Source organism: Trichoderma asperellum, chromosome 1 (genome assembly GCF_020647865.1).
Source record: "Trichoderma asperellum chromosome 1, complete sequence".
Taxonomy (NCBI): Eukaryota; Fungi; Ascomycota; class Sordariomycetes; order Hypocreales; family Hypocreaceae; genus Trichoderma; species Trichoderma asperellum.
Window position 1 is genome coordinate 4,385,644 of NC_089415.1, and position 24,901 is coordinate 4,410,544.

General features: G+C 48.0%; 9 protein-coding genes across 9 annotated transcripts; 8 read left to right on the top strand and 1 right to left on the bottom strand.

Annotated features, from left to right (window-relative positions):
- The first annotated feature begins 283 nt into the window (after positions 1 to 283).
- Positions 284 to 2,767, top strand: TrAFT101_001348 (uncharacterized protein). The gene is made up of 5 exons (XM_066126306.1): positions 284 to 932; positions 1,043 to 1,625; positions 1,836 to 1,929; positions 1,989 to 2,122; positions 2,183 to 2,767. Exons 1-5 carry the CDS (start codon positions 849 to 851, stop codon positions 2,662 to 2,664), a joined length of 1,377 nt encoding a protein of 458 aa, XP_065982407.1. The 5' UTR covers positions 284 to 848; the 3' UTR covers positions 2,665 to 2,767.
- A 243-nt stretch (positions 2,768 to 3,010) lies between these two features.
- Positions 3,011 to 5,161, top strand: TrAFT101_001349 (uncharacterized protein). Its single transcript, XM_024903539.2, has 3 exons — positions 3,011 to 3,142; positions 3,268 to 3,347; positions 3,406 to 5,161. Exons 1-3 carry the CDS (start codon positions 3,092 to 3,094, stop codon positions 4,706 to 4,708), a joined length of 1,434 nt encoding a protein of 477 aa, XP_024762439.1. The 5' UTR covers positions 3,011 to 3,091; the 3' UTR covers positions 4,709 to 5,161.
- ANP1 (Mannan polymerase II complex anp1 subunit) lies at positions 4,905 to 7,197 on the bottom strand. The gene is made up of 6 exons (XM_024902374.2): positions 7,114 to 7,197; positions 6,776 to 7,044; positions 6,030 to 6,709; positions 5,658 to 5,977; positions 5,508 to 5,603; positions 4,905 to 5,431 (listed from the first exon to the last, which is right to left on the bottom strand). The coding sequence occupies exons 2-6, from the start codon at positions 6,850 to 6,852 to the stop codon at positions 5,204 to 5,206; spliced, it is 1,401 nt and encodes a 466-aa protein (XP_024762440.2). The 5' UTR covers positions 6,853 to 7,044; positions 7,114 to 7,197; the 3' UTR covers positions 4,905 to 5,203.
- Positions 7,198 to 7,557: 360 nt separating this feature from the next.
- TrAFT101_001351 (uncharacterized protein) lies at positions 7,558 to 9,679 on the top strand. The gene is made up of 5 exons (XM_024910931.2): positions 7,558 to 7,722; positions 7,778 to 8,024; positions 8,096 to 8,418; positions 8,485 to 9,007; positions 9,062 to 9,679. Exons 1-5 carry the CDS (start codon positions 7,676 to 7,678, stop codon positions 9,503 to 9,505), a joined length of 1,584 nt encoding a protein of 527 aa, XP_024762441.2. The 5' UTR covers positions 7,558 to 7,675; the 3' UTR covers positions 9,506 to 9,679.
- Positions 9,680 to 10,003: 324 nt separating this feature from the next.
- On the top strand, positions 10,004 to 12,443 carry MET2 (homoserine O- acetyltransferase). The gene is made up of 2 exons (XM_024909556.2): positions 10,004 to 11,531; positions 11,598 to 12,443. The coding sequence occupies exons 1-2, from the start codon at positions 10,302 to 10,304 to the stop codon at positions 11,667 to 11,669; spliced, it is 1,302 nt and encodes a 433-aa protein (XP_024762442.2). The 5' UTR covers positions 10,004 to 10,301; the 3' UTR covers positions 11,670 to 12,443.
- A 492-nt stretch (positions 12,444 to 12,935) lies between these two features.
- TrAFT101_001353 (uncharacterized protein) lies at positions 12,936 to 15,607 on the top strand. Its single transcript, XM_024909557.2, has 3 exons — positions 12,936 to 13,917; positions 14,020 to 14,365; positions 14,426 to 15,607. The coding sequence occupies exons 1-3, from the start codon at positions 13,575 to 13,577 to the stop codon at positions 15,201 to 15,203; spliced, it is 1,467 nt and encodes a 488-aa protein (XP_024762445.2). The 5' UTR covers positions 12,936 to 13,574; the 3' UTR covers positions 15,204 to 15,607.
- A 664-nt stretch (positions 15,608 to 16,271) lies between these two features.
- Positions 16,272 to 20,195, top strand: TrAFT101_001354 (uncharacterized protein; the record flags this gene model as incomplete). The annotated part of the gene is made up of 9 exons (XM_024903540.1): positions 16,272 to 16,290; positions 16,351 to 16,395; positions 16,455 to 18,472; positions 18,596 to 18,887; positions 18,959 to 19,113; positions 19,174 to 19,467; positions 19,544 to 19,834; positions 19,895 to 20,033; positions 20,092 to 20,195. 9 exons carry the CDS (start codon positions 16,272 to 16,274, stop codon positions 20,193 to 20,195), a joined length of 3,357 nt encoding a protein of 1,118 aa, XP_024762446.1.
- An 887-nt stretch (positions 20,196 to 21,082) lies between these two features.
- Positions 21,083 to 21,451, top strand: TrAFT101_001355 (uncharacterized protein; the record flags this gene model as incomplete). The annotated part of the gene is made up of 1 exon (XM_066126307.1): positions 21,083 to 21,451. The coding sequence occupies one exon, from the start codon at positions 21,083 to 21,085 to the stop codon at positions 21,449 to 21,451; it is 369 nt and encodes a 122-aa protein (XP_065982408.1).
- A 709-nt stretch (positions 21,452 to 22,160) lies between these two features.
- TrAFT101_001356 (uncharacterized protein) lies at positions 22,161 to 24,453 on the top strand (the record flags this gene model as incomplete). The annotated part of the gene is made up of 3 exons (XM_024899668.2): positions 22,161 to 22,202; positions 22,292 to 22,458; positions 22,530 to 24,453. 3 exons carry the CDS (start codon positions 22,161 to 22,163, stop codon positions 24,451 to 24,453), a joined length of 2,133 nt encoding a protein of 710 aa, XP_024762447.2.
- Positions 24,454 to 24,901: the final 448 nt, after the last annotated feature.

Sequence of the window (24,901 nt, forward strand, 5' to 3'; positions counted from 1 at the left end):
TAAGGTGAGTACTACGTATCATCTGCAGCTGAGGTCTGGAATCCTGATTCGGTATCAGATCCATGTGCAATGCCGCCGGGATCAAGCGTGGCTCATTAGCCAGAACGAGTATATAGATCTAGCAGTAGTACTGTAGTAGGATCAGATCAGGCGGCCAGCCCTCTCGTTAAGTGTTCTCCGTTGATACATACCTATGCTCTGAACACACATCTCTACAAAGCTTCTCAAGTTAAGACATACTGCCACGGCGTATCGGCTGACCGCTTACTTCAACAGGAAGTCCTTATGATGCGGAGGCTAATTGGGCACATCCTTGTCGCTGTACACTGCTAGTACCAGCGATTTGTATGGGCTACATCAGTATCTCTGTTATAAGCAAGTCACACGCGCCAACACCAACTCCGTAATGCGGAGCAGAGTGCAAAGTATGGCGCAGATCGCTGGCTGCTGCGCACTGTTAGATAGCTCATCGCCATCAGCAACTTGCACCTATCACTCCCGGACTGGCTGCCGATATTTGTAGCAAAGGCCAGATAACGCACCAGCTTCTCCTGGGGTGTCTACGGATCTCGTTTTCACTTGACCATGATCTATCTCCCTTAACGTCACTGCCCACCTCATGTACTGATTTTATATACCGGCTGCTCCCAAAATTTGGCTCAGGGGCGTCCCGAGCCTGTCTCAAGCCGAGCCTCGTTGCCCTTGTCGCGCATGCGATTATAAGATACATACGATATCTCGTCACGTTCTCACGTAATCCCGATAAAGAATCCATTTTAAGGGCCACCTATTCATTCTTCTGCTTCGCGCCACTCCCTCTGTACTATTTTTCAAAGAAGCTTGAGAAGATGCATCAAGACCAAGATGCACGCCGTGGGCGGCTTATCGCCTCGGTCGCTGCAACTGTCATCTCCCTGGCCTGCGGCACAAACGTGAGATACCATTTCCCGTGATTCTGCATCCTCGCAAAAACTGTCCACACATCTCCCTCCGCCCTCAACTGAAGATGAATAGCGTCAGCTGATCTGATACAATCATACAGTATGTCTATTCTGCGTGGGCGCCACAGTTCGCCGAAAAGCTCAGGCTTTCCACCACAGAGAGCAACCTGATCGGTCTGTTCGGCAACCTGGGCATGTATACAATGGGTGTCCCCATTGGCATGTTTGTGGACGATCGCGGATCGAGGCCTGCTGTTCTTGCCGGAGCTTTCCTCCTAGCTATTGGCTATGTCCCCCTGTGTATCTCCTTTGAGAAAGCCGCGGGCTCTGTTCCTGTCCTCTGCTTCTTCTCCTACCTGACTGGCCTGGGTGGGTGCATGGCGTTTGCGGGTGCAGTGAAGACATCTGCACTCAACTGGCCAAGCCATCGCGGCACGGCCACAGCGTTTCCGCTTGCTGGATTTGGGCTCAGTGCCTTTTTCTTCTCTTTTGTCGGCGCAATTCTTTTCCCTGGCAGCACCAGCTCCTTTTTGCTGCTACTGGCATGGGGCACTTTTGGTCTTACTTCCGTTGGCTACTTCTTCTTAAAAGTCCATCCTCAGGTATCTTACCAGGAAGTGCCCACCCAATCATCTGAACCATCGTCATCTGGCCGAGGAAGATCGCGTAGTGTAACCGAACCTGGTATGTTATCCAATCCTGAAGCTGTTCACCCAGACTTGGCCTTGCCACCAAAGGCCCCTCCAGAATCTGACGCCAGTCGCGCCAATATTTTAAATGACACCGAAGCTGGTGATGCCCCGAGTACCGAGAATTCATCTTTACTTGCTGGTGCCGCAGGCGCCAAGATTGTCGGGGGTAGTAGTGTTGATCAAGATGTCTCTTATCGACTAGATGTACGAGGCGTGAAGCTCCTGTTCTGCCTAGACTTTTGGCAGCTGTTTTCCATCATGGCCATTCTCGCTGGAACCGGCCTCATGACTATCAAGTACGTTTTAAATATCACTCTCACCGACCTGTTGCTAGCAAAACTAACGTTTGGTAAAGTAATATTGGAAATGATGCAAACGCCCTCTGGAAGCATTATGACCCCTCAGTTGATGAACCATTCCTCGTTAGCCACCAGCAAATACACGTATCCATTCTCTCTGTTTTTAATTTTGTAGGGAGGCTGCTAAGTGGTAAAACTATCTGAAGTCACTTAATATTCTTGTCTAAGCATTGAACTAACTTTGATACAGGTATTGGCTCTGACTATCTCGTCAAAACTCTTCAGGCCAGTCGCATCTGGTGTCTGGCCGTGGCCTGTCTCATATTCCTTCTTGCACAAATTTGTGCCTTACAAATCGAGATGCCACAAAAACTTGTATTCGTTTCGGGTCTTTCTGGCTTGGCCTACGGCTTCCTCTTTGGTGTTTTCCCTTCCATTGTTGCAGAGACATTTGGCATTGGTGGACTAAGCCAGAATTGGGGTTTTATGACTCTTGCTCCTGTAGCCTCAGGAAATGTGTTCAACCTACTATACGGAAGGATCTATGATCACCACAGCATTGTTGAACCCGATGGCACTCGATCTTGCGACGACGGTATCGCTTGCTACCGCTCTGCTTATGCGGTTACCTCGACTGCATGTGCCCTGGGCCTATTAATCACTTTATATATCATTCACTACCAGAGAAACCAGTATCTAAAGGCGAAAGACAAGTTGGATGAAGAAGACTGATAGTTTGGCATATATGCGGAGTGCTTAGCATAGGGTACAGCTGCAACTGTTTTGACCAGCGTAAATGAATCTACAACATTAATACCTTTTCAACCATTCCTTTTCTCCCTCTAAATACCTAAATTTCAAAGACAATTGGTTATTTTCACGGGATAGCTTTCCAACAGCCATGTTTTTGGGTGTCTTGTCACTGGCGCAGAACTTAGCCTATGTATCTAACCGATTCTACGTTCGCGCGCCCATCGGTATAAGCATAGAAAGGGCGCCTAACCGTATACGTCCAGTTATGTCATCTCGTTTCGGTCACGGGTACCTTTGTCGTGGGCAAGACGCATCATCCTTTTTCAAGCCCGACAACACTACCAGTCGCTGTCGTCGCGCAACCTGCGATCTGACGCATCCAACGCATGTCTCATTTTTTGACAAAATGGGCGCCCTTCTTTCTCTCCCGCTGCTCGCGATACCCAGCTTGAGCACAGTACGTTACATCGATACCGAGATTTATGCATTGAAGACGTCTCAATCTCGGCCAGGCCCAGTGTTTCGTCGTCTTTTGCGCAGAGCGTCTAAGATGCGACTGACCTGCTAACCTGTGTTATGTAGGCAACATCTTGCTTGGCCAGCTGCTGCGGCGCAGCTACATGTTCTATGGTTTGTAGCGCATGCGGCAAATGTGGAAACAGGTATGATGATATCTAGTTCGCACCGGATCTGCTGAAGATTCGGCTGACAGTCCATCAGTATCGCTACACGCATTGCCTACGCTCTACTTCTCCTCGTCAACTCGATATTAGCATGGATTATGCTCACCGATTGGGCTATAGAAAAGCTTCAGCATCTCGCACTTGACTATGTCAAGATCAACTGCCCCACAGGACAGTGCTATGGGTGGCTAGCTGCTCATAGAATCAACTTTGCTCTCGGACTTCTGCACCTTATCTTCGCTGGCCTTCTATTCGGCGTTCAATCCTCGAAAAGCCCTCGAGCCGCTATACAGAATGGTTATTGGGGACCCAAGATCATTGCTTGGCTGGCACTCATTGTCATGTCTTTCCTCATTCCCGACAAGTTCTTTATGTTCTGGGGAAATTATGTCTCATTTGCTGCTGCGATGCTGTTTCTTATCCTCGGCCTCATTTTGCTCGTGGATTTAGCTCACACCTGGGCTGAGTATTGCTTAGCACAAATCGAAGAGACTGACTCTAGGGTATGGCGATTCGTTCTTATAGGCTCGACCTTGGGCATGTACCTGGCATCTATTGCGATGACTATCGTCCAGTACATCTTCTTTGCCCAGGGCCAGTGCGCCATGAACCAGACTGCCATCACAGTCAATCTCATTTTATGGCTGATTATATCCGTTGTGTCCGTTAATCCTACGGTTCAGGAATACAACCCCAAAGCTGGATTGGCCCAGGCCGCAATGGTGGCAGTCTACTGCACTTATTTGACAATGTCAGCTGTTTCCATGGAGCCTGATGATAAGAACTGCAATCCCTTGGTCCGCGCTCAAGGAACAAGAACCACATCCGTTGTTATCGGAGCCATCGTCACAATGCTCACAGTTGCTTACACAACCACCCGCGCGGCTACTCAAAGCCTTGGTCTAGGAGGCAATGGCGATGGAATCCGACTCCCGGAAGATGATGAGCACGACTTGGTCACACAGCAACCTATGGATCGCCGTGAAATGCGGGCAGAAGCTCTGCGTCGTGCTGTGGAAGAAGGCAGTCTGCCGGCTGATGCGCTGCTGTCGGATGATGAGAGCGACGCTGGCGGAGATCACGCACACGATGATGAGAGATCCAACACCCAGTACAATTATTCAATGTTCCACATCATTTTCTTCCTAGCCACGGCATGGGTATCAACGCTTCTCACTCTCAATTACGAGGAGTCAACTCGAGATGGTAACTTCGCCACAGTTGGCCGTACATACGGAGCTAGCTGGGTCAAGATTGTAAGTGCCTGGATCTGCCACGGCATGTACATCTGGACGCTTGTTGCGCCTATCATTTTCCCTGAACGCTTCGATTTTTCTTAAATTCGATGGCACCTACACGTTTTTATTCATTTTTTTTCCGCCAAACCCAACTGTACAGTGAGTGTACTTCCATTCACAAGGTGGTATTGGCGATATTACCCGTTCGTCTGGAGAGCTGAGAAACCGATACCCTTCCAAGACTGTCCGAGCCCTCAGTTAAGCTATCTGTTTACTGCAAGATATCACTATGAATAAGCCTTTATTAGTAGCCCACCTGTTTGGAATACATATGCAGGAAGAATGGTCTAACTCGGCTTCGCTAGCAATGCTTTCTGGTCCCTTGTATAAGTGATACAACTAGAATATTTCATTAGGTAAAGGTGAAGGAGTTTGCTATTTGATCAATTTATTGCGTTTACTACATTACAATCTGCTTTTCTGCCCAAAGAACCTAGCCAATTAATAAGATCGTTGAAGACGTAGGTCGCATTTCTGGACATAGAAGCCATTATCAGCGCGATATAAAATAATTACTCTAAATGATGTATTCCGTTCCTAATTCTCCTTTTGTCCATCTATAGCCCCTGCTGCCTTTGCGGCCGCGCCCTGGTTTAATCCAGCCTCTTTATTGCTCCCCTGATCCTGCAATTTCAAATCCTGCATTTGTTGTTTGTCCTGCTCCCATTGAGAGTTAGCATCACCAAATTCCTCTTTAATCTGCTGCTCCTTGATCTTTCTTTCTTCTTCTTCCTTCTCTCGAGCGATTCGTTCTCTTTCCATTTCCTGTAGAAGGTTCAATTAGCATAGGTTCCTCCAAGTGTAATCGGAAAAGGGGGAGAAGATGGACGAAAATACGTACTTCCATGTGTTTGATATCATCAACGCTAGGCTCGTACAAATGCCAAATGGTATAGTGCGGCAAACCAACTACGGAGAATCGCATTCGTTTCGCCATCTGTTGAGCTCGTTAGTCAAAAACCATTCGAGCATCTGGTAGATCGAGACTCACCTTGCCAAATCCCTCCGTTTCGGCATGCTTCTCGAAACTAAAGGCAGGGAAATGGACACCACTGCGAAATACTTTGGCTTTCGCCAGAATACTCACTCCTCCGACTCCGTCAATCTCCATCTCCATGTCTGGATCGCCATAGGGGTCTCGCAGATAAGCAAGATGGGGCCGCCATGTGGCATATTCAGCATAGCCCTCTACGATGACGGCATCTTCGTCCAATGTGTCGGCCAACGCAAGAGCAGTTTCGGATTCTTGCCAAGAGTTCAAATCGTAAGGTTGTTCGCCACCAAGCCAGTCGGGAAGAGGACGCCACACATCTTGAGTATTGTTAGTGCAAAGTAGAACAAGATGGGTTCGGGATGGACATACTAGGGACAATAACGTCTTTGTTGTGTCGCATCAAATCCTCCAAAATTGTGAACGGTGCGGTCTCAACGTCCACATCACGCCAGTATACCCAAGAATGATATGGCCGCAGGGCAGCACTGAGAAGCCAGTTGCGCGCTTGAGCCATAAGCTTTCTACGGCTAGCCTGAGCAGCAAATCCGTGTCGACTTTCAACGTCCTGGTTCACCTTTTGGCCAAAATCCTTCTCGATGATGGATATTTCTCCATATGGCTGTTTTGGATCGGCATCTGCCTGGATAGCCTCCAAGTTCTCCGAGAGAACTTGCAGGGTTCGGTCCTTCGAATCGGAGACAAGAAAAGCGAGATCAATTAAATTGTGGGGGTATGTAAAGTTCTTCAGGTGGGAGAAGAACATTGGCAGATGTTGCTCGGCATCTCGAAGTGGTACGCATAGCAGGATACGTTCTTCGCGCTCCCAACCGCGCGCCGTTCCTTGCACGTTGGTGAGGTCGTAGTATCGCACCGTTTCAAGTTTCAAGTCCTCGTATCCAGATAAAATGCCGAGCGAGATCAGAGAAGCGACGGATTTAGGCTGTCCAAACCAAAATATGAGAAGGACAATGATGGCCACTACTACGCCAATACGAATCGCAGTCCTCTTGCGTTTTCTGTGAGGAGGGAGGGTGGCTCTCGGTTGGAACCTGCGAAGAATTCGGTCAGCAGATCAGTTGATTTGAATCGCATGCAAGGGGAGAAAAAATCATCACCTATGGGGGGAAATCTCGAAAGTGTCGGCACGCGGATATCCATTGGAAAATCCGCTGGAGTGATGCCGTGGCATCATTTTGGAATCGTAGGGAGACTTATGAAAACATCAATGGCCCTCTGTTAATCGCGTACTGCACGCGGGCGGTTTCTACCACCTGCGTGATTGAATTGGATTGATCAAAGCTGGTGATTTGTGACAAGACAGGAGGCAAGGCCTAAACGTAACGTGGATGGAGGAGTGCCTCGTATCCAGAAAGACCCCTTGATCCTGTTGCGGCCATTCCACAAAAAATGTTAGCCTGGCTACTTCGTACAGAGTACTTCTCGCAAGACTCGCCAGATAAGCACCACAGGAAAGTTATATCTATTTATAGCATAGCCTGCAGGATGCAGAATTGTATTTGAGAAAATTAGCATTGATATTAAAAAAGTATAAAAAGAATTTCCAAAAAATTTCCCTAGATAGTATCTCAGTACTACTAGTGTGTGATGATAAAATAAGTCAAACAGGATGCCTATAGTTGTAATGATGCCTAAATGTCATTTATTCCTCCATCGAATCGCCATACTGTGAATTCTACTGCCTGTTTTAATTACGAACTCTGGCCATGACTCGGAGAATAGATAAATTGGGCTAGTACGGAGTGGTGGCACTATGTGTGGATTTTGTAGGCTCCAGGTTAGTTGCCTGTGAGAGCCCCTCCACAGAGAAATGGTCCAAGCTATCGCGTACCACTTCGTGCTAGGCTAGGAGTTCGTCACTGTTACTTCTGGCCACGAAGAGCTATATTTTCTGGCGCTGCTCATGCGCTTTGATTTTCTTCCAATTATTGACAACACGATACAGGATAAGAATTTCTCGCTGTTCTTCCAAAGCGATTACATATAATTCTAGCGCAATGGCGGCCCAAAACCAAATGCATAATCTGACAACGCTCATAAAACGGTATTTGGATATTCCTATGTGCCACTTCGCTCCCGCGATGCTGATTGCCTGGCAGACTTGAAGCTGCAACCTCACGCCTGGAGGATATCGCCTCGTCTACAGAACTCCCTAAAGATGTCTCCGGCCTCGCCCAACCTGCGACTCCTCAGTCGGAAACAGTTGCAACCCCGCTGCCACCCGCCCCGAAAGAGCCTCAGGAGGCGCTACCCGAATCTATCGAAGATTTCGATGTTTTCTTAAACACGAGCCTCGATAAATATATCAAGCTCAGCAGTCAGCTTGGGGGAGTTGTTGCCCAGCAAGTCCGTACCTACCTGCTTCCTAATCTCTCCAAGTACTGGTCAGGGGAGCTAACAATTGTGCTCTGATACAGGCGTCTGAAGTTCTCAGGGGCTTCCAAGAGCAACGAAAATTCCTGCTCATTGCTTCCAAGGCTGCAAAGCCGAGTACCTCAGGATCTAGCTTAACTGTTTATCAGAACTTGCTTAAACCAATCAACGATGCTGTCATGGCTGCGACCGAACTCAAAGAATCCAACCGACCCGACCCAATGTATAGCAACCTGAGCGCTGTTGCGGATGGAATCATGGTGATGGGCTGGGTTACTATTGATCGCCGCCCGTACACCTTCGTCGAAGAATCTTTAGGCGCTGCGCAGTTCTTCGGCAACAGGGTCCTGAAAGAGCAAAAAGACAAGTACGTCTAGCATCTGGACGAAGTTTTGTGACTAAATGGCTAACATTTTCTTTTCTGAAACTTCAGCGACCCTAAACAGGTTGAGTGGGTGCAATCTTTCTATCAGATCTTCCATGACCTTGGCGATTACATCAAACAGCACCATGCCTCTGGCGTTGCTTGGAACCCGAGAGGAGAGCCGGCCGAGGAAGTCGCCAAGGCATTGAATGCTGGCAAAGCGTCGCAACAACCTTCGCAGACCAGCACTCCCTCAGCTGGTGCGCCACCACCACCTCCCCCTCCACCGCCTCCCGGCCCGGCCCCGATTTTGGATATACCTGTCGAATCTGCAAAGCCAGCCAATGCGGCACCAGCTGGAGGTTTTGGGGCCGTTTTTTCAGAATTGAATAAGGGCGAATCTGTGACCAAGGGCCTACGTAAAGTGGACAAGTCGGAGATGACACACAAGAACCCTGCTTTACGGACAGGATCCACAGTCTCAGAGACTCCCCGGGCTAAGAGTCCAGTTCCTGGCAAGAAGCCCAAGCCTGAGAGCATGAGAGTTAAGAAGCCAGCAAGCAAAGTTCTCGAGGCCAACAAATGGACTATTGTACGTCTCCTAGGCCATTGATAGTGAGGTTTTTATGTTCTAACCCTCCCACAGGAAAACTACGAAAAGGAGCCCGAGCCAGTAGAGATTGAGGCTTCTATTACCCACTCCGTACTGATCAGCCGATGCAACAACACTACTGTCATCATCAAGGGCAAGGCAAACCAGGTCACTGTTGAAAACTCTACTCGGTTGTCCCTTGTCGTTGATTCGCTAGTCTCCACCGTGGATGTGGTAAAGGCGAATAACTTTGCGCTCCAAGTACTTGGAACTGTGCCTACCGTCATGCTAGACCAAATCGATAGCGCGCAGATCTATCTCAGCAAGGAGAGCTCCGCTACCAAACTTTTCACAAGCAAGAGCGATGGAATTAACGTGAACATCTTGGCCGGTCCGGATGATGACTATAAGGAGGTGCCGCTGCCTTCTCAAATCTGCTCCTACTACAGTGAAGAAAAGGGAGAGCTTGTGAGCGAAATCGTGGCCCACGCAGGCTAAACAAATAGATGAATGATATATATATACTATATACTATATACTATATATATATAGGTATACACACACAGAGAGAGAGAGAGAGAGGTGGTATATAGGAGAAAATATATACAACACTATATTCAGATAGAGATAGAATTGAATATAGCAATATTTACGATTGTCTAATATAATGAGACGAAATGAAGAGTTCTAATCTTTTTCAATGGTTAACAACAGCAATTTGCTGGTATTATCTAGTACGTACTAAGTCTAAAAGCCTCCTATTTCGTCATGTCATAGACCGAGTTCCGGTACCTATGAGTACTATCTAGTACTACGCTATGATACCTACTGAGAAGCGTCTATATGTATAGTTGCGTACCCTAGATGTACCCCGCACTGACAGACCGTGCTGCCGGTATCGCAACACTACGCCCTATTGAGTAACGCTGCCCCTCTATTGTCATTCTCCAGAGAATTGCGACTTCACTAGATATCCAATTATCCACCCACTAAACCTACGCACGGTGACTCTGAATCGTTTCTGGCATTCATTTGTTTTTTGTCTCTCCAAGAACAAGAAGCATCCTGAAACATCAATTGCATATACTTCGCCACTATTATCAACTCCTAGGCGCCTCTGTTTTCTTGTTCTCGCTTCTTTTCGCAGAGTAATAGCTTCTTTCACATCGTGGGCGGGTTGTACGGGAGCAATACAGTATATGTTTCCGCTTATCCTACCGTAGGCGCGGAACCGCTCTCGCAGTCACATACCACAATCTCGTTTTTGAGAGAATCCTTCCTCTATATATTCAAAATGGCAGCTGACGACAAGTCTGCCAACCCCCTCAAACGTGTCGACCTCGATGGCCATGACCTCCCACCTTCACCTGCGCCATCGAGCCCTCGAAACGGACGCCGCCGTTATGCTCTGGCGACCGAACTAGTCTATACTGAGGGAAAAGACCAGTACGGCGCTTCAAGTACTCCAATCTATCAGTCTGCGACTTTTAAGCAGAGCTCTGCCAGCGGTGGCCAACAGGAATACGACTACACAAGATCCGGCAACCCTACACGCACCCACCTCGAGCGCCACCTCGCCAAGATCATGAACGCGAACCGTGCCTTGGCCGTCAGCTCTGGAATGGGAGCTCTCGATGTGATCTCGCGACTTCTACGTCCTGGTGACGAAGTCATCACTGGCGACGATCTCTACGGCGGCACACACCGTTTGCTCACATATCTCGCTACCAACCAGCAAATTGTCGTGCACCATGTCGATACAACAGATGTCAATGCCGTTAAAGAGCGGTTGTCGGAAAAGACGACCATGGTGCTCCTCGAGACTCCTACTAACCCTTTGATTAAAATAGTTGACGTGCCCTCGATTGCACGTTTGGCGCATGAAGTCAATGAAAAGGCCCTTGTGGTTGTTGACAACACTATGCTGTCTCCCATGCTATTCAACCCCTTGGACGTGGGCGCAGACATTGTGTATGAGTCAGGAACCAAATATCTCTCCGGTCATCATGATATCATGGCCGGCGTGATTGCATGCAACGATGCGGCGATTGGCGACAAACTCTACTTCACTATCAACTCGACTGGATGTGGACTATCTCCCAATGACTCGTTCCTTCTTATGAGAGGAGTCAAGACGCTGGCTATCCGCATGGAAAAGCAGCAATCCAACGCACAGGCCATTGCGGAATTCCTAGAATCACATGGATTCAACGTACGGTACCCCGGCCTTAAGTCTCACCCACAATATGACTTGCATTGGGCAACTGCCAGGGGAGCCGGCGCAGTATTGTCTTTTGAGACAGGAGACGCAGCACTCTCACAGCGTATCGTGGAGGCAGCCCGTCTATGGACCATTAGCGTCAGCTTCGGATGCGTAAACAGTCTCATCAGCATGCCCTGCCAAATGAGCCATGCCAGCATCGATGCCAAGACTCGAAGGGAGCGACAGATGCCTGAGGATATCATTCGCCTTTGCGTCGGTATCGAAGATGTTGATGATCTGATAGACGATCTTTCTCGCGCTGTAAGTTTACCTTTACAACTCATTGCCTCTTTTGTTCCATTGCTAATGACTGATCTCATTTTTAAGCTTGTTCAAGCTGGCGCAGTAACAGTCTCTCTTGACGGATTTCAAGCTGTTGAGCCGGCTCAGATGCAGTGAAGGCCTGGGAGGATCGGGTTCAATGGCGGAGTCAAAATTACGAGTCATCCATTCTCTGTACGTTTTGAAGCAAGTCGCTTTTGATTCGCAGCATCAGTACGGGATTCGCCCTCCTGACAGGGGCCCCTGTAAGCGCGGAGGGCACTAAATGCCAGCTACTACCTACATACAGTAGTAGGTAGTGAGTGGCAAAAAGCGCTGGCGACAGGTCCCTCGTAAACATGGCAATGGTGCTATCGGCCTTCTCTGTACGATGTACATGTACGAGTAGATTCCAATGGAGCTCCTTCATGTACTATCTGTTGCGGCCTCGGGCTGTGGTAGTGCTGCTGGTCTGATTGCTGTAGTTGTTTTTTGTATGGAATACTGCATATGTTAATACGAGTGATGAAGTAGCAGGGTGGTAAAATTAGAGCCGTGAATAAAGCACGAAATAGTGCGGAGGCAGCCAACCACAAGTAAGGCGCTAAAGTCAAGCATATTTGGTTTATTCTGAGCTATTCCGTCCAGGTGGGCTGCGAACCCGCAACATTGCACGTCTACTTTATCCAACACGGCATCGGAGAACAATTATTCTGGGTATTCAGGCTCACTTTATCACTGGTGTATGTGATGGGAATTCTGTTCTATGTTCAAAGATGTCTTACGGCGAGCGAAGAAAGCGGCAGATTTTTGCTGTGGACCCTCCCGAGACGCTGGTCTTGACGATTGATCTAGCCAAGCTGAAAGATAAGGGTGTTGCCAATAAGAAAATAGTAGTTTCATCATAGCGTAATTTAACCTTGTAAAAATTTACTAAACTTAATCTATGTTTATGTACTGTATATACACACCATAGCCTTTGTTCTACTCTAGAATGGCGTTCTGGCATGACATGTGTCCCCCTTTTCAGATAGGTATACATAGTTTATGCCATCCTAGGTGCTAGATAGATCGTCCTTTATTATTCACCGTCGTCATCATCGTAACCATCATCATCGCCGTTTCCGTCTGCACGCAAGATTAAAGGTGTGCCCGACAGAATCACGGTGTGCGGGAAGAACATCTCAAGATATTCTCCTTACAGTTCTCCTTCCCCTCCCTCTCACTTCTACTTCTCTAGATTTCATATTTGCCTGTAGATAAACTGGCATGCATTGTCCTTTGGCGGCTTTGCTCCCCCACAGCAGAGCATAGCGGGCACTTACATAGTATGCACATCTCAGCTTACCAGCAGACTCGTAATTTATCCACAGACTAACCAACCGCCCATACCCACACGAGCCTGGGCGATTCCATGTTTTACTTCTTTTCTTGCAAGAGGGGCCCGAGATCGCGGGCTATCGACCATGCGTACGGGTCAGAATTGCCCCGTCGATTGGTGCCATCACAGCCACCGACATTTTCATGAGCCGCCTCGTCGTTTCAAGCATATTTACTAGTCCATGCCATCGGCTATTTCATTGGTAATTCTTGAGCAGAATTTTGCTCGCAGAATCCTGGCAGCCTTCCATTGATGGCCAGAGCTTTAAGATCACCAACACCTGCAATGCCCTGTATCTACACGGCCTGAAGCTCCATCTCCTCTGCCCGACAAAGTGGCTGGAGCCACCGGAGGCTTGCCACGTCGTCGACCCCTGGGCCCGGCCTGCGCTGCGTCGCTCGTGAAGCGGAATACCAAAAGTATTTAGTGTTGTGCATTGCCCAGAACGGTATTTCTGTTCACAGACCTCCAGACTCAGCTACATATAAGTAAGTAGCCGTCTTAGCTGCCCACTTATACTACCACCACCACCACCACTACCACTACCACTACCACTCACTGCCTTTGAGCCTGTGGTGCCAAATTGAACAAGGACAAGGCGAAGCGATATCAGTTAGCCCCACCACCGGGCATCGACCTGCGCTTTGATCCAGGCTGTTTCAATGGCTAGTCCTAGCCATCGACGCTTCGGCTCTCATGGCCAGCGCCAAGGTCTCGTTCACAATGACGCCCTCGAACCCGGTCCTGTTTACAACAAGACCTACGGCGCTGAAGAGACGCTTCCTCCTCCAAACACCACTAGCAACGAACTCAAGCGAACCCAGTGGCGGCGGAGTGGTGAAGGCCCAAACATGAAGCTTTTCAGGATCAAAACAGGCGGCGAAAGTGGCCGCGGCGGCATTCACCCCTGGCACTTCTTCAGAATCTGCTTCCGTTCTTCCTGCAAAGCCAGCGCGGCCGTCAATATCCTCTGGCCTATTGTTCCCGTCGCTTTGGCTGTTAGATGTAAGTCGATATGAGCTAGGGTGGCAGCGAGAGACCTCGTCCCTCCGGTTCTTCTACGCAGGTCCCGGCGCGCTTACTGACTTGGAGTTTTGTGCTGTTTAGACTCTTTGCCGGAACAGCATGTTCTCATCTTCACCCTCTCCTACATTGCAATGGCGCCTTGCGCCAACCTTATTGGATTCGCTGGCCAAGAGCTTGCACGCAAACTTCCCCATGTGCTCGGCGTGCTTATTGAGACGACGGTCGGTTCTATCGTCGAGATCATTCTCTTCATGGTTCTACTCTCCAAAGACCAATTTCTTGTCATAAAGGCTGCTATCCTCGGTTCAATTCTAGCTACTATGCTTCTCTGCCTGGGTCTCTGTTTTTTCGTCGGAGGTTTATATCATGAGGAACAGAGCTTCAGCGATACTATCAGTGAGGCCGGTAGTGGATTACTTCTCACAGCGTATGTCGTCCTCATCTGAGTTCACTTAATGAAAACACGAAAGCTGACCTATAGTTCCAGCGGCGTGGCGTTAGCTATTCCCACCGTCTTTCAGCGAGGACTCCCGGAATCCAACATGACAGCTGCAGAGATTGCCGACAAGATCCTAGACATCTCGAGAGTTGTATCCATCCTCCTCATCATTGCATACTGTGTCTTTGTCTTTTTCCAAGCCCGGACGCACCACGGCCTCTACCATGACATTTTCGAAATGGACGAAGAGCGCGACCGTGATGGCCATAAGGACGCCGCCAAGGACAAGCTCACCCTGATAGAGTGTCTTATTGCGCTAAGTGTTGCCGTTGCTCTAGTTACTCTAATTGCAATTACCCTCGTCTTGCAAATCGAGCCTATAATTGTGCACTCAAGAGTATCTGACGCCTTCATGGGTCTTATCTTGGTTCCTTTGGTTGAGAAATTCGCCGAGCACATCACCGCTATTGACGAGGCATGGGACAACCAGATGAATTTTGCGCTGTCACATGTCCTGGGTGCCACTCTTCAGACTGCCCTTTTCAACGCCCCCTTGGTTGTCGTCGTTGCTTGGGGCTACAATAAGCCTCTGGATCTAGACTTTGGCATCTTTGACCTCGTTATGCTTATTCTAGCCATTTTAACTGTTGGTCGGTTTTTGCAAGATCAGAAAAGCAACTATCTTGAAGGTTTTCTCCTGGTTATTCTTTACGTTGCTATCGCAGTCTCTGCTTTCTACTATCCGAACCCAGGCCACGAGGGGGCCGAAGGGTCTGGTCCTTCTGCAGAAGGCATAGAAGCTGGCGAGAAGTTTCGCCTTTTCTGAAGTGTGTCACATAGATCTGTGGTTCAGCATGACAGCACTATACATTGGATTTTCGCTTTACCGTTTGTTCCAACCTCAACAGCTTGTACTCGGCAATTATAACATTGCGAAGGAGAGTATTGGAAAATTTTTAGATTCATGGGAGCATATATGGCGTTGTATGGGAGGGCTAAACGACATATATAAGAATTCGGAGCTTTCACTCAAGGAACGCCCTCTAATATCCTATTAACTGTTTGTATAAGCGGTTTTGTGCAATTTTGCCTTTCTACGGATTGCTGCCTGAGACAGGAAAGATGCGGGCTTGTTTCAGAATACTTGACCAACTGTTAGCTAATCCATAGACGTGGAAACATGGTATTTAGCAGTAATGATTTAAATTCGAGAATGGGCATGTGAGTAGTCCTTAGTTTACCCTATAAGCTGGTGGGATTTTGTAAGTTTACGAAGAGCACCTTACTATTCTATATGAAATCAATACTGTGGGTATAGTTTGCGGCAGAGGTATACTTCTCTTTCGGACTGTCTTGTCTCAGCGCCGCATTGAACCTGTAGTTGCGTATCGTGTAAAGGATCAGCTCACACGTTGGAAATGAGTGCCCCCTTGACTGCCCTTGACTGCCCTTGGCTTAGGACGCAGGAATGCTTTGCGCATTTGGGTCAAGCTAGCTCTCGCAGCCACATTGTTCCGTCGGCCAGTGCTAGCGCGCGGCTGACTCAGCGCTGCATATGTTGAATTAAGCTCTCAATGATGATGGCATTATTGGCCAAATAGGAATTTCACTATATCAGAGTTCTCTAGCCATTCCGCATAGTTTAGCCTTGCGTCAAGCTTGTGGCTGCGAAGGACCAAGGGTTTAAGTTCTGGTTACTTGGCCGACTACTTCGTGCTGTATATCCTCTTGTCCGACCTGTTTTCTGGGACGCACCGATGCTGCTGGATCGCCTTGCCCAACAACAGTGCCATATTTTAGGGCAGTACATCCCTTAGCAGCCTGGCGTCACGCTCGAATGTAGGATCTCGAATAGAATCGGCTGTCGCAATCCAGACTCAACGAGCGGGTTGCCATGGATCGTACAAGGAAGAGTATGTGTTGTGTTTGCGATCCTGCCGCCCGGCAGTTTATGGGCTAACGGTGGATATTAGGAGAGCTTCGAGCTCTTAATGAAAAGGCCTGGGACGGCGATAAGGGTATAGTGAACGGATGGCCCCAATGCCTCGTTATTCGTTGGCTAATTCCTAGACCAAAGGCCTCATAAACATCAGCGGCTCGCTTGATTCGTCTCTCAAGAAGAATACCGCCTTTATAAAACGGCTTCGAACTGCTATTAGCGCTGCGACCCTCTCGACCTTTCTGCAAGAGATTCGAACTCTAAGCTTGCATAAATATCTTTCCGAGATCATATCTGCGTGCTATGAAGGCCTCTGTAGACTTAAAACTCCAGGAGAGATCGAGGCCGCGGTCGAAATTGTGAGCGCGCTCCATCAACGATTCGGCCCTACCGAATTCACCGAATACCTTACCTGGCTACTTGGCAAGGGCATGGCCACGCCTGACAAGAGTATTCTCAAAAGTTTGCCGGCGGAGGTCCGTGAGAAAGAGGAGAAAGAGCGCATCATCCGACAGCGTGCTCTTCTCAGGGTGATTACGGAACTCTGGCTTGTTGGCGTGCTGAGGACGCTTGATGATGCGAGCAAGCCAGATGATGCTACCAAAGGTGCTACTGGCAAAGCTCCAGAGTTGAAAACTCGAAGCAGCTCCAAAGTTGGCGGCTCTGCGGACCCATTCCCACTAGAAGTCTTGAAAGACTTGCTCGGCTATGATAGGGAGCACGCTAATTTGCCGTTGCTTGTGATCTTTGTCAAAGCCTTTAGCTGGGACATTCTGGGGATCCGAACCACCACACCTGAAGGTCGCAAACCTGGAGATGATGACAGTCTGCCAGCCACTGAAGATACAAAGGACCCTCCCGCCGAAGACCAGCCATTTACTCCTCCCGAACTAGCAGACAAGTTCAAAGAAATTTTGAAAAAGTACTTCGACGATGTTGCGAATCACATCATTCGCGACCAAAAATCTATCCATCTCCAAGCACGGCGCAACGCTGAGGCCTATGTCAAGTCTGGAGAGGTCTTCGAAGATAGGCAAGCTAATTATGAGAAACAAGTGAAAGCTCAAGATAGACTCGTTGCCAATGCCCAAGTAATAGCAGACGCCATTGGCGCGGAAATGCCTAGCCTGAAAGACTCCAATGATCCTCTTGCAGCTTCAAACAACTCCATAGGCTTGGTCAAGACCGGTGACTACCTGCGATCTATGGCAGATGGCGCCGGCATTTGGGAAGATGAAGATGAGCGCCGGTTCTACGAAAATTTAGTGGATCTCAAGGGAAAGATTCCGGCTATTCTCTTAGAAGACGGCAAAAAGAAGAAATCAGAGACTGAAGAGCAGGCTGTCAAGAAGTCAGACTCTACCGAAAGCTCAGAGCCTACAAAGGCCCCTGAACCTATTGATGATCAGTCCATGGCTATTGCTAATAAAACTATCGGAGCACAGGTAGATGCCATCTTGGCTCGTTTGCCAGACCTCACAAACAAGGAAATTATTGACCAGACGGCCATTGATTTCTGTTTTCTCAATTCCAAGGCGTCGCGCAACCGACTAGTCAAGGCTCTGACCGAGGTTCCCAAAGGGAGGAGTGATTTGCTGCCATCCTGGGCTCGTCTGGTTGCTACCTTGGGTAGATATATGCCAGACGTACCAAAAGGGTTGGTCGATTATCTGGACGCGGAATTTCGTAGTCTGCAGCGACGCAAGGAAAAGGACTTTTTGGGCCAGGTTCGGTTGAGTAATATTCGGTACTTGGCTGAGCTTACAAAATTTGGAGTGGTCCCTGAGCATGTTGTTTTCCATTGCCTCAAGGTCAGTCTTGATGACTTCTCTCGGATGAATATCGAGATTTTGTGCAATTTAATTGAGAATTGCGGTCGGTATCTCCTCAGGAACCCTGAAACTGCGCCTAGAATGGCAAGCTTCCTCGAGACACTGCAGAGGAAGAAGTCCGTACAGCATATTGGCCAGCCAGAACGGATGCTCATTGATAATGCGGTGTACCACGTTGATCCACCAGAACGACCTGCTATTGAGCAGAAGGAGCGGACTCCAATGGAGCTCTTTATTCGAAAATTAATATATGGAGACATGACTAAACGGAATTACAGCAAGATCTTGAAACAGATTCGCAGACTCCATTGGGAGGAGACGGAAGTAAGACTTTTTTTTTTTTTTTTTTTTTTTTTTTTTGGCCCATATCCTTCATTATCTCCCCTCAGCTGGCTACATTTCTATTTTGATATATGATTTTGCTAATCTCCATTTCCCTTAATCTAGGTTGTTGCTATTCTAGAAAAAGTATTTTCTAAGCCTGGCAAAGTGAAATATGGGAACATTCATCTTCTTGGCATACTTTTGAGCGCCCTCTACCGACATCATCCGCATTTTGTGGTCAAAGTCATTGATAACGTTTTAGAGTCCATTAGTTTCGGACTAGAACAAAACGACTTTAGGTTTTCTCAGCGCCGTGTTGCAGAAGTAAAGTATCTCGGCGAGCTCTACAACTATCGCATGCTGGAACATCCGGTGATTTTTGACACCATGTATAAAATCGTCTTATTTGGATATAGTGAGTTACCCTTTCTTATTCCTTCCTGGTAAGCCTTGGATCGTCCGTATATGAACTAACATGTTTGCTAGATGGGCCGCCTGTACTTGGCAAATACAATCCTTTTGACCCTTCAGATGATTATTTTCGGATCCGCCTTGTCTCCATTATGCTAGAGACTTGTGGGATGTTTTTTAATCGAGGTGCCGCAGGCAAAAAGCTTGATTACTTCCTATCATTTTTCCAGGTAAGGCAAGCCTATTAATCTGGCGTATGAGATGTAGCTAATCAAATGTGTCTCTACAAGTATTATGTCCACACGAAATATCCCCTGCCCCTGGATATTGAATTCCTTGTGCTTGATACTTTTGCATTGACCCGACCCCAATGGAAATTTGTGGAGGATATTGAGGAGGCGACTAAAGCTTTCCAGCTTGCCATCGCTCAAGATCAGAAAACTGCAGGCGTTGACAAGATTATTGAAGCAGATGATGCTACAAGTGGCCCATCATCCGAGGATGAAAATGGGGACATGGACGACGTAGAAGCGGATGGCGATGGTGACGATGAAAGCGCCTCTGAAGAAGAAGAGGAAGCAGAGGTGAGATGCAATCTCCGCAATTCCACATGAATAAGCGCCATATGATGGATAAAGTTACTAACAGCATCGTTGATAGGATGGCGATAATGGCTCAACTCACGAAAGCGATTATGACGAGGCGATCATTGTCACTAGACAAGAGGAAGCTGTAGATCCTGAAGACGAGGCCGAATTTGAGCGAGAATATGCGAAAATGATGGCGGAAAGCCTCGAGTCCCGCAAGTTTGAGCGCAAACAATTATTTGACGTGCCGCTTCCTGTGCGGTCTAGAAATCGCGAGCAATCAATGTCTGCTGGCTCTGGAGAGACGGGACAGAGCGGCACCATGGCCTTTTCCCTGATGACCAAGAGAGGCAATCGACAACAAGTATGTTCATTCATCTGCCATGGTCTTCTTTCATATCGCCTATGCTAACATACACATAAGACTCGTACCGTTGAACTCCCTTCGGACTCGACGTTTGCAATTGCTATGAAGACACAGCAACAGGCAGAAAGAGAGGAACAACAACGGATAAAGAACCTTGTGCTTAATTATGACCTTCAGCAGAGCGATGATCAAGAGGGTAAGTGCACCTGATCTTGCGCCCTGCATTTATTTCGACATGGGCTCATCTGAATTAGGTAACGAGCGGCCGACAACATTCTATCATAACCGGGTAGAAAAACCGAATAAAGACCGGGGCCAACGCGTTCGGAAGCTTCAGCTGAGCGACGTGGACTGGTAGGGTGTTCCAAGGACAGCCAGTCTCTCTGGCGACGCACGATATACTAGCTACTTCGCAATGTGAACCTAGTCATCATACGATTACAAATGTTGGGCATCATCGGAGCATAAAGTTACTGACCGCACCATTTTCGGAAAGGAAATGGGAATATGGCGATGGTGCCATGTGCACGCTGGTGCACAGGTCATTGCTAGCGAAGGGAGTTGAGGTATGGGACTGAGGGGAACATGAAGACATGGCTCATCTCCACCGTACTCATGCCGCCTAGTATGAAGACCTACGAGATCATTTAGCTGATGTTGCAGCATCTACCTAGCCACATTTCACGATACGATTTGAGAGCTGTCGGCCAAGGGTGTTATCTTTGCCCGGATGTTTGGTCATGGTAGGAGAGCACAGATGATGATAGCCGGGCTCATACTATGTTGTTATTGTTAAGGGCAAGCTAGTGCCATGATGGATGGGTGCGATGGGCAGCATTGACATCTCAGATTGACTGCAAAGCATGGATTTTCCTGATAGGACTTCTAGCGGACTTCACTGGCGTTACTGAACCCCGAAACAGAAGGGAGGGGCGAGGGAGGATGCAAGGGACCTCAGCTGCGAACCCTTGTGTGAGGGTGTCGTCGCCACTCTTATATTCACTAGTACGTACTACATACATAGTATTTTGTTATCCGTGTAGGTAGGCACGGTAAGAAGAAGCCTGCACCAACTGGGGCGAGAGAGTTCACAGGGTAAATTTTCGAGCCTCCGCCTTGGTGGGTTTGCGGCGATCTATTACCTGCTGCCAAGCGGGTACTAAGTAATCTATTGTATGTATGTATGTATGTATGTATGTGTGTACATATGTGTTCAATAATAATACCTACTAGTAGTACGGATGCATGCATCGGAGCGATTTCTGGAGGCTCACTGGCGAGGACACAAGCAATGGATTCGTGCTAGCACTCGTATCCGAGGAGGTCGTTGCTATTTTAAGAGTCCAAGCTCTGCATGCTAAACTGCTCCTAGCAGGTCGAATGCAGCAACGACGCAGCGTGTACTGGCGGGTACAAGTGTGTGCGTGCAGTGTGTGCGTGCAGTGTGCCGTGTGTATTGTCATGTTGGGCCGGGAAGGCAGAATGAAATCTCTGTTCTTCTTTGATCCCCTGTCTTCAGTTCTATTTTCCTCTTTGTTCTTCTCTCCCGTCCCTCCCACGGAATACGAATGGCAAATCGTCTATATTAGGCCGTGGTTCCATATTGGGCTGTAATGACACCTGCAGCTGCCCATCGACCTATTCCTGGCCTGGCTCTTCCCAACTCCAGGCACGAGCGAACACTTCCCGTACGACCAAATCCAGCAGGTGGTGGTGCATATCACTTGCCGCTCCTCTCAGCGGCTTTGGACTGATACCCTTCTTTTTTTTTTCCTGTTTTTTCTTCTTCTTCTTTTTTGGTGCCTCTGCTTCAACCTGCGATAACTTTTGCTGCGATTCACTCTCGCTTTTGCCTTATCTTCTCTTTGCCGCTTCCTGGTCGCTTGGTTTGTCATAGACTGGGCGTTCTCATATGCAGCAGGGAAGGTGGTGAGCTGCAGGCCAGCATTCGCCGCAATCCCACTGCGTTTTCGGGCTATTGTAGTCTCACTGAGTGGCACGCCGACTACTTATCAACAGCCTCCCTCTGTTGCGAACTCTTATGGAAATCTTGACTGGTGTTAGCATGCAAGCCTCAGTGTATGGGACATCCGTGAGCTATCTCTATTCGACGTTGTTCTCTCTGTCTTAGAACAAAATAGCTGTGTGTGGATACGTGCATGCATCTATGTCCATGGTTTTCTGGTATCAGAGGAGTAGCGGCTAGTTGACACTTTTCACATTTGCCGCTTGCCTAGACTTATATGTTGGAATCCGCGTGTTCTTATTATCCAAAAACTTGCCAGCGGCTGCTTTTAACTGTTACTCGTGGTAGCGAAGCAAGATGGCGATCGATTCAACTGGGCCAGACTGGCCTGTCAAAGATGTAAGCGGTCCTCTGTTCATTGATGGTGCCCAACAATATGCATGGCAATTGACAAAATGCTAACAAAAGCTTGATTGAACAATAAATAGATTGTATACACCGCCATCGTTGGTGTAGTGATGATAATGGCGCTGCTGGAGTGGTTTCTCTGGCTGGCGGCTTTTGTCTACTGCTTATACAAAGCCTTTCGGAAGGCTGAACATTGGTCCATCAACGTGCTCTGCGTCGTTGTTGGCGTAGCATTCGTAGCATTTAGGTTTGTTTGCCCCCCCAAGTGCATACATGCCGTATGAAAATTGAGAGCTGCTGACACTCATCTCCATTTAGATGCATCTTTCTCCCGATTATGATAGTGACTCTGCCACTGCCAAGCCAAGTTTCTAAATACTGGCCAGAATCTGTCGTCTCGGTCCTCCAATGGTTTGCATTCTGGAGCTTTTCTATTCTACTTACGGTGCCTTGGCTCTTCTGCGTCTACCAACTTGTCACCAACCAGCTGGGGCGTACAAAGCGTATCAAGCAAGTACTTGATGACGTTACCGCCCCTAAAGTTGTGATTGTGATGCCATGCTACAAGGAAGAGCCTGATGTGCTTATCACAGCTATAAACTCGGTTGTTGACTGCGATTACCCTGCTGCCTGTATTCACGTGTTCCTTTCTTTTGACGGAGATCAAGAAGACGAGCTTTATCTCAACACGATAGAAAAGCTGGGAGTGCCTTTAACCATGCAAACATACCCGAAGAGTATCGATGTCACATATAAAGAAGCACGCATTACCATTTCTCGATTTCCTCATGGCGGCAAAAGACACTGTCAAAAATCAACATTTAAACTCATCGATAGAATATACGAACAATATCTCAAGATGAACGATAATTTATTCATCTTATTCATCGATTCAGACTGTATACTAGACAAAGTCTGCCTACAGAACTTTGTTTATGATATGGAGCTCAGTCCCGGCAATTCTAGAAACATGCTGGCCATGACTGGCGTTATTACGTCGACGACGAGAAAACACAGCATTATAACGCTGCTTCAAGACATTGAGTATATTCATGGTCAACTTTTCGAACGCACCGTAGAGTCTGGCTGCGGATCCGTGACTTGCCTTCCTGGTGCCCTGACCATGCTTCGCTTCTCCGCGTTTAGGAAAATGGCCAAATATTATTTTGCAGATAAAGCTGAGCAGTGCGAAGACCTATTCGACTTTGCAAAATGCCACTTGGGAGAGGATCGCTGGCTCACCCATCTCTTCATGATCGGCGCCAAACAGCGGTACCAGATCCAGATGTGTACGTCAGCGTTTTGTAAAACTGAAGCCGTACAGACTTACCGCTCCCTTATTAAGCAGCGGAGGCGATGGTTTTTGGGCTTCATCACGAATGAGGTATGCATGTTGACGGATTGGCGTCTATGGAAACGGTACCCTCTCTTGGTCATTGTCCGCTTCATGCAGAATACTATCCGCACGACAGCGCTTCTCTTTTTCATCATGGTCCTTGCGCTAATATCGACCGTTGCAAAAGTCAAAGATTTACCTGTGGGATTTATCGGTGTCTCCCTTGGCCTAAACTGGCTGTTGATGCTCTACTTTGGCGCCAAGCTTCGACGTTTCAAAATATGGCTCTACCCACTCATGTTTGTTTTGAACCCTTTTTTTAACTGGTATTATATGGTCTACGGCATATTCACTGCTGGGCAGAGGACCTGGGGAGGTCCGAGAGCTGATGCTGCCGTTGCCGATGGCAATACAACCGCACGAGAGGCGGCCGAAAAGGCCGAGAAGCAAGGGGATGAACTCAATGTAGTTCCAGAGACATTTCTGCCCGCGCTCGAGGCAAGAAGGGCAGCAAGTACGAAGGGTCGCCCTCACGGCACTCGGCTTGAGCACAAGAGAAGCGTCGTTAGGCCTCCTGACCGCATCGATGGCATGTTCTCTGCTAGACAAAAGACACCAGCCGGACTTTATACACAACTCGACGAATCAGATATTGGTCTTGGAACACCGATTGCTTTGTCTACTAACCCGTCTTCCTCATGGGACGCATTGCAGAGAAGCTCTCTCGATGGTTTCGAGCTCAACGGAGCTGGGACCGTTAAAATGGACCAGTTTATGGGGGAGGAAGACAGGAGAAAGTATGCCATAGCCCAGCGGGCACAGTTCCAACGGGGCACTAGAGTTGATGTCGGGCTAAACAAAGAATCTCCGGACGTTGAGCTCATTGATCTATCGTCAGAATCGTAAGATGGTGGCGCTGCCTGGCCATACGATCTGCTTACATGTGGCATCTGCATCTCTCACAAATACAGATAGATAGTACACACACGAACACGAACATATTGCAAGAGGGGGATCAAGGGAATTTGGTTTTCGATACGTCAACATCGTGACACATTGGTTATTTAATTGACATCATATTACTGCAGATACGTTATAGATATAGAAAAAGGGTTTACCTTTGTACATGAGAAGCTGGCATTTTAGTGATAACTTCCCAACTTGGTCAAGAATTAGGAAATATGAAAGCCCCTCCATAAGTATGCCGCTTAGACTAGGCTGGGTTGGGTTATTTCTATTATTGAGAGAGTTATGAACATATATATAGAGCTGCTTAGTGCAAACGTCATCATGAATGTTATTATTTTACACGCTACATTGTGTTGCCGAATTCTAGCACTGAACTTGGGTTTAA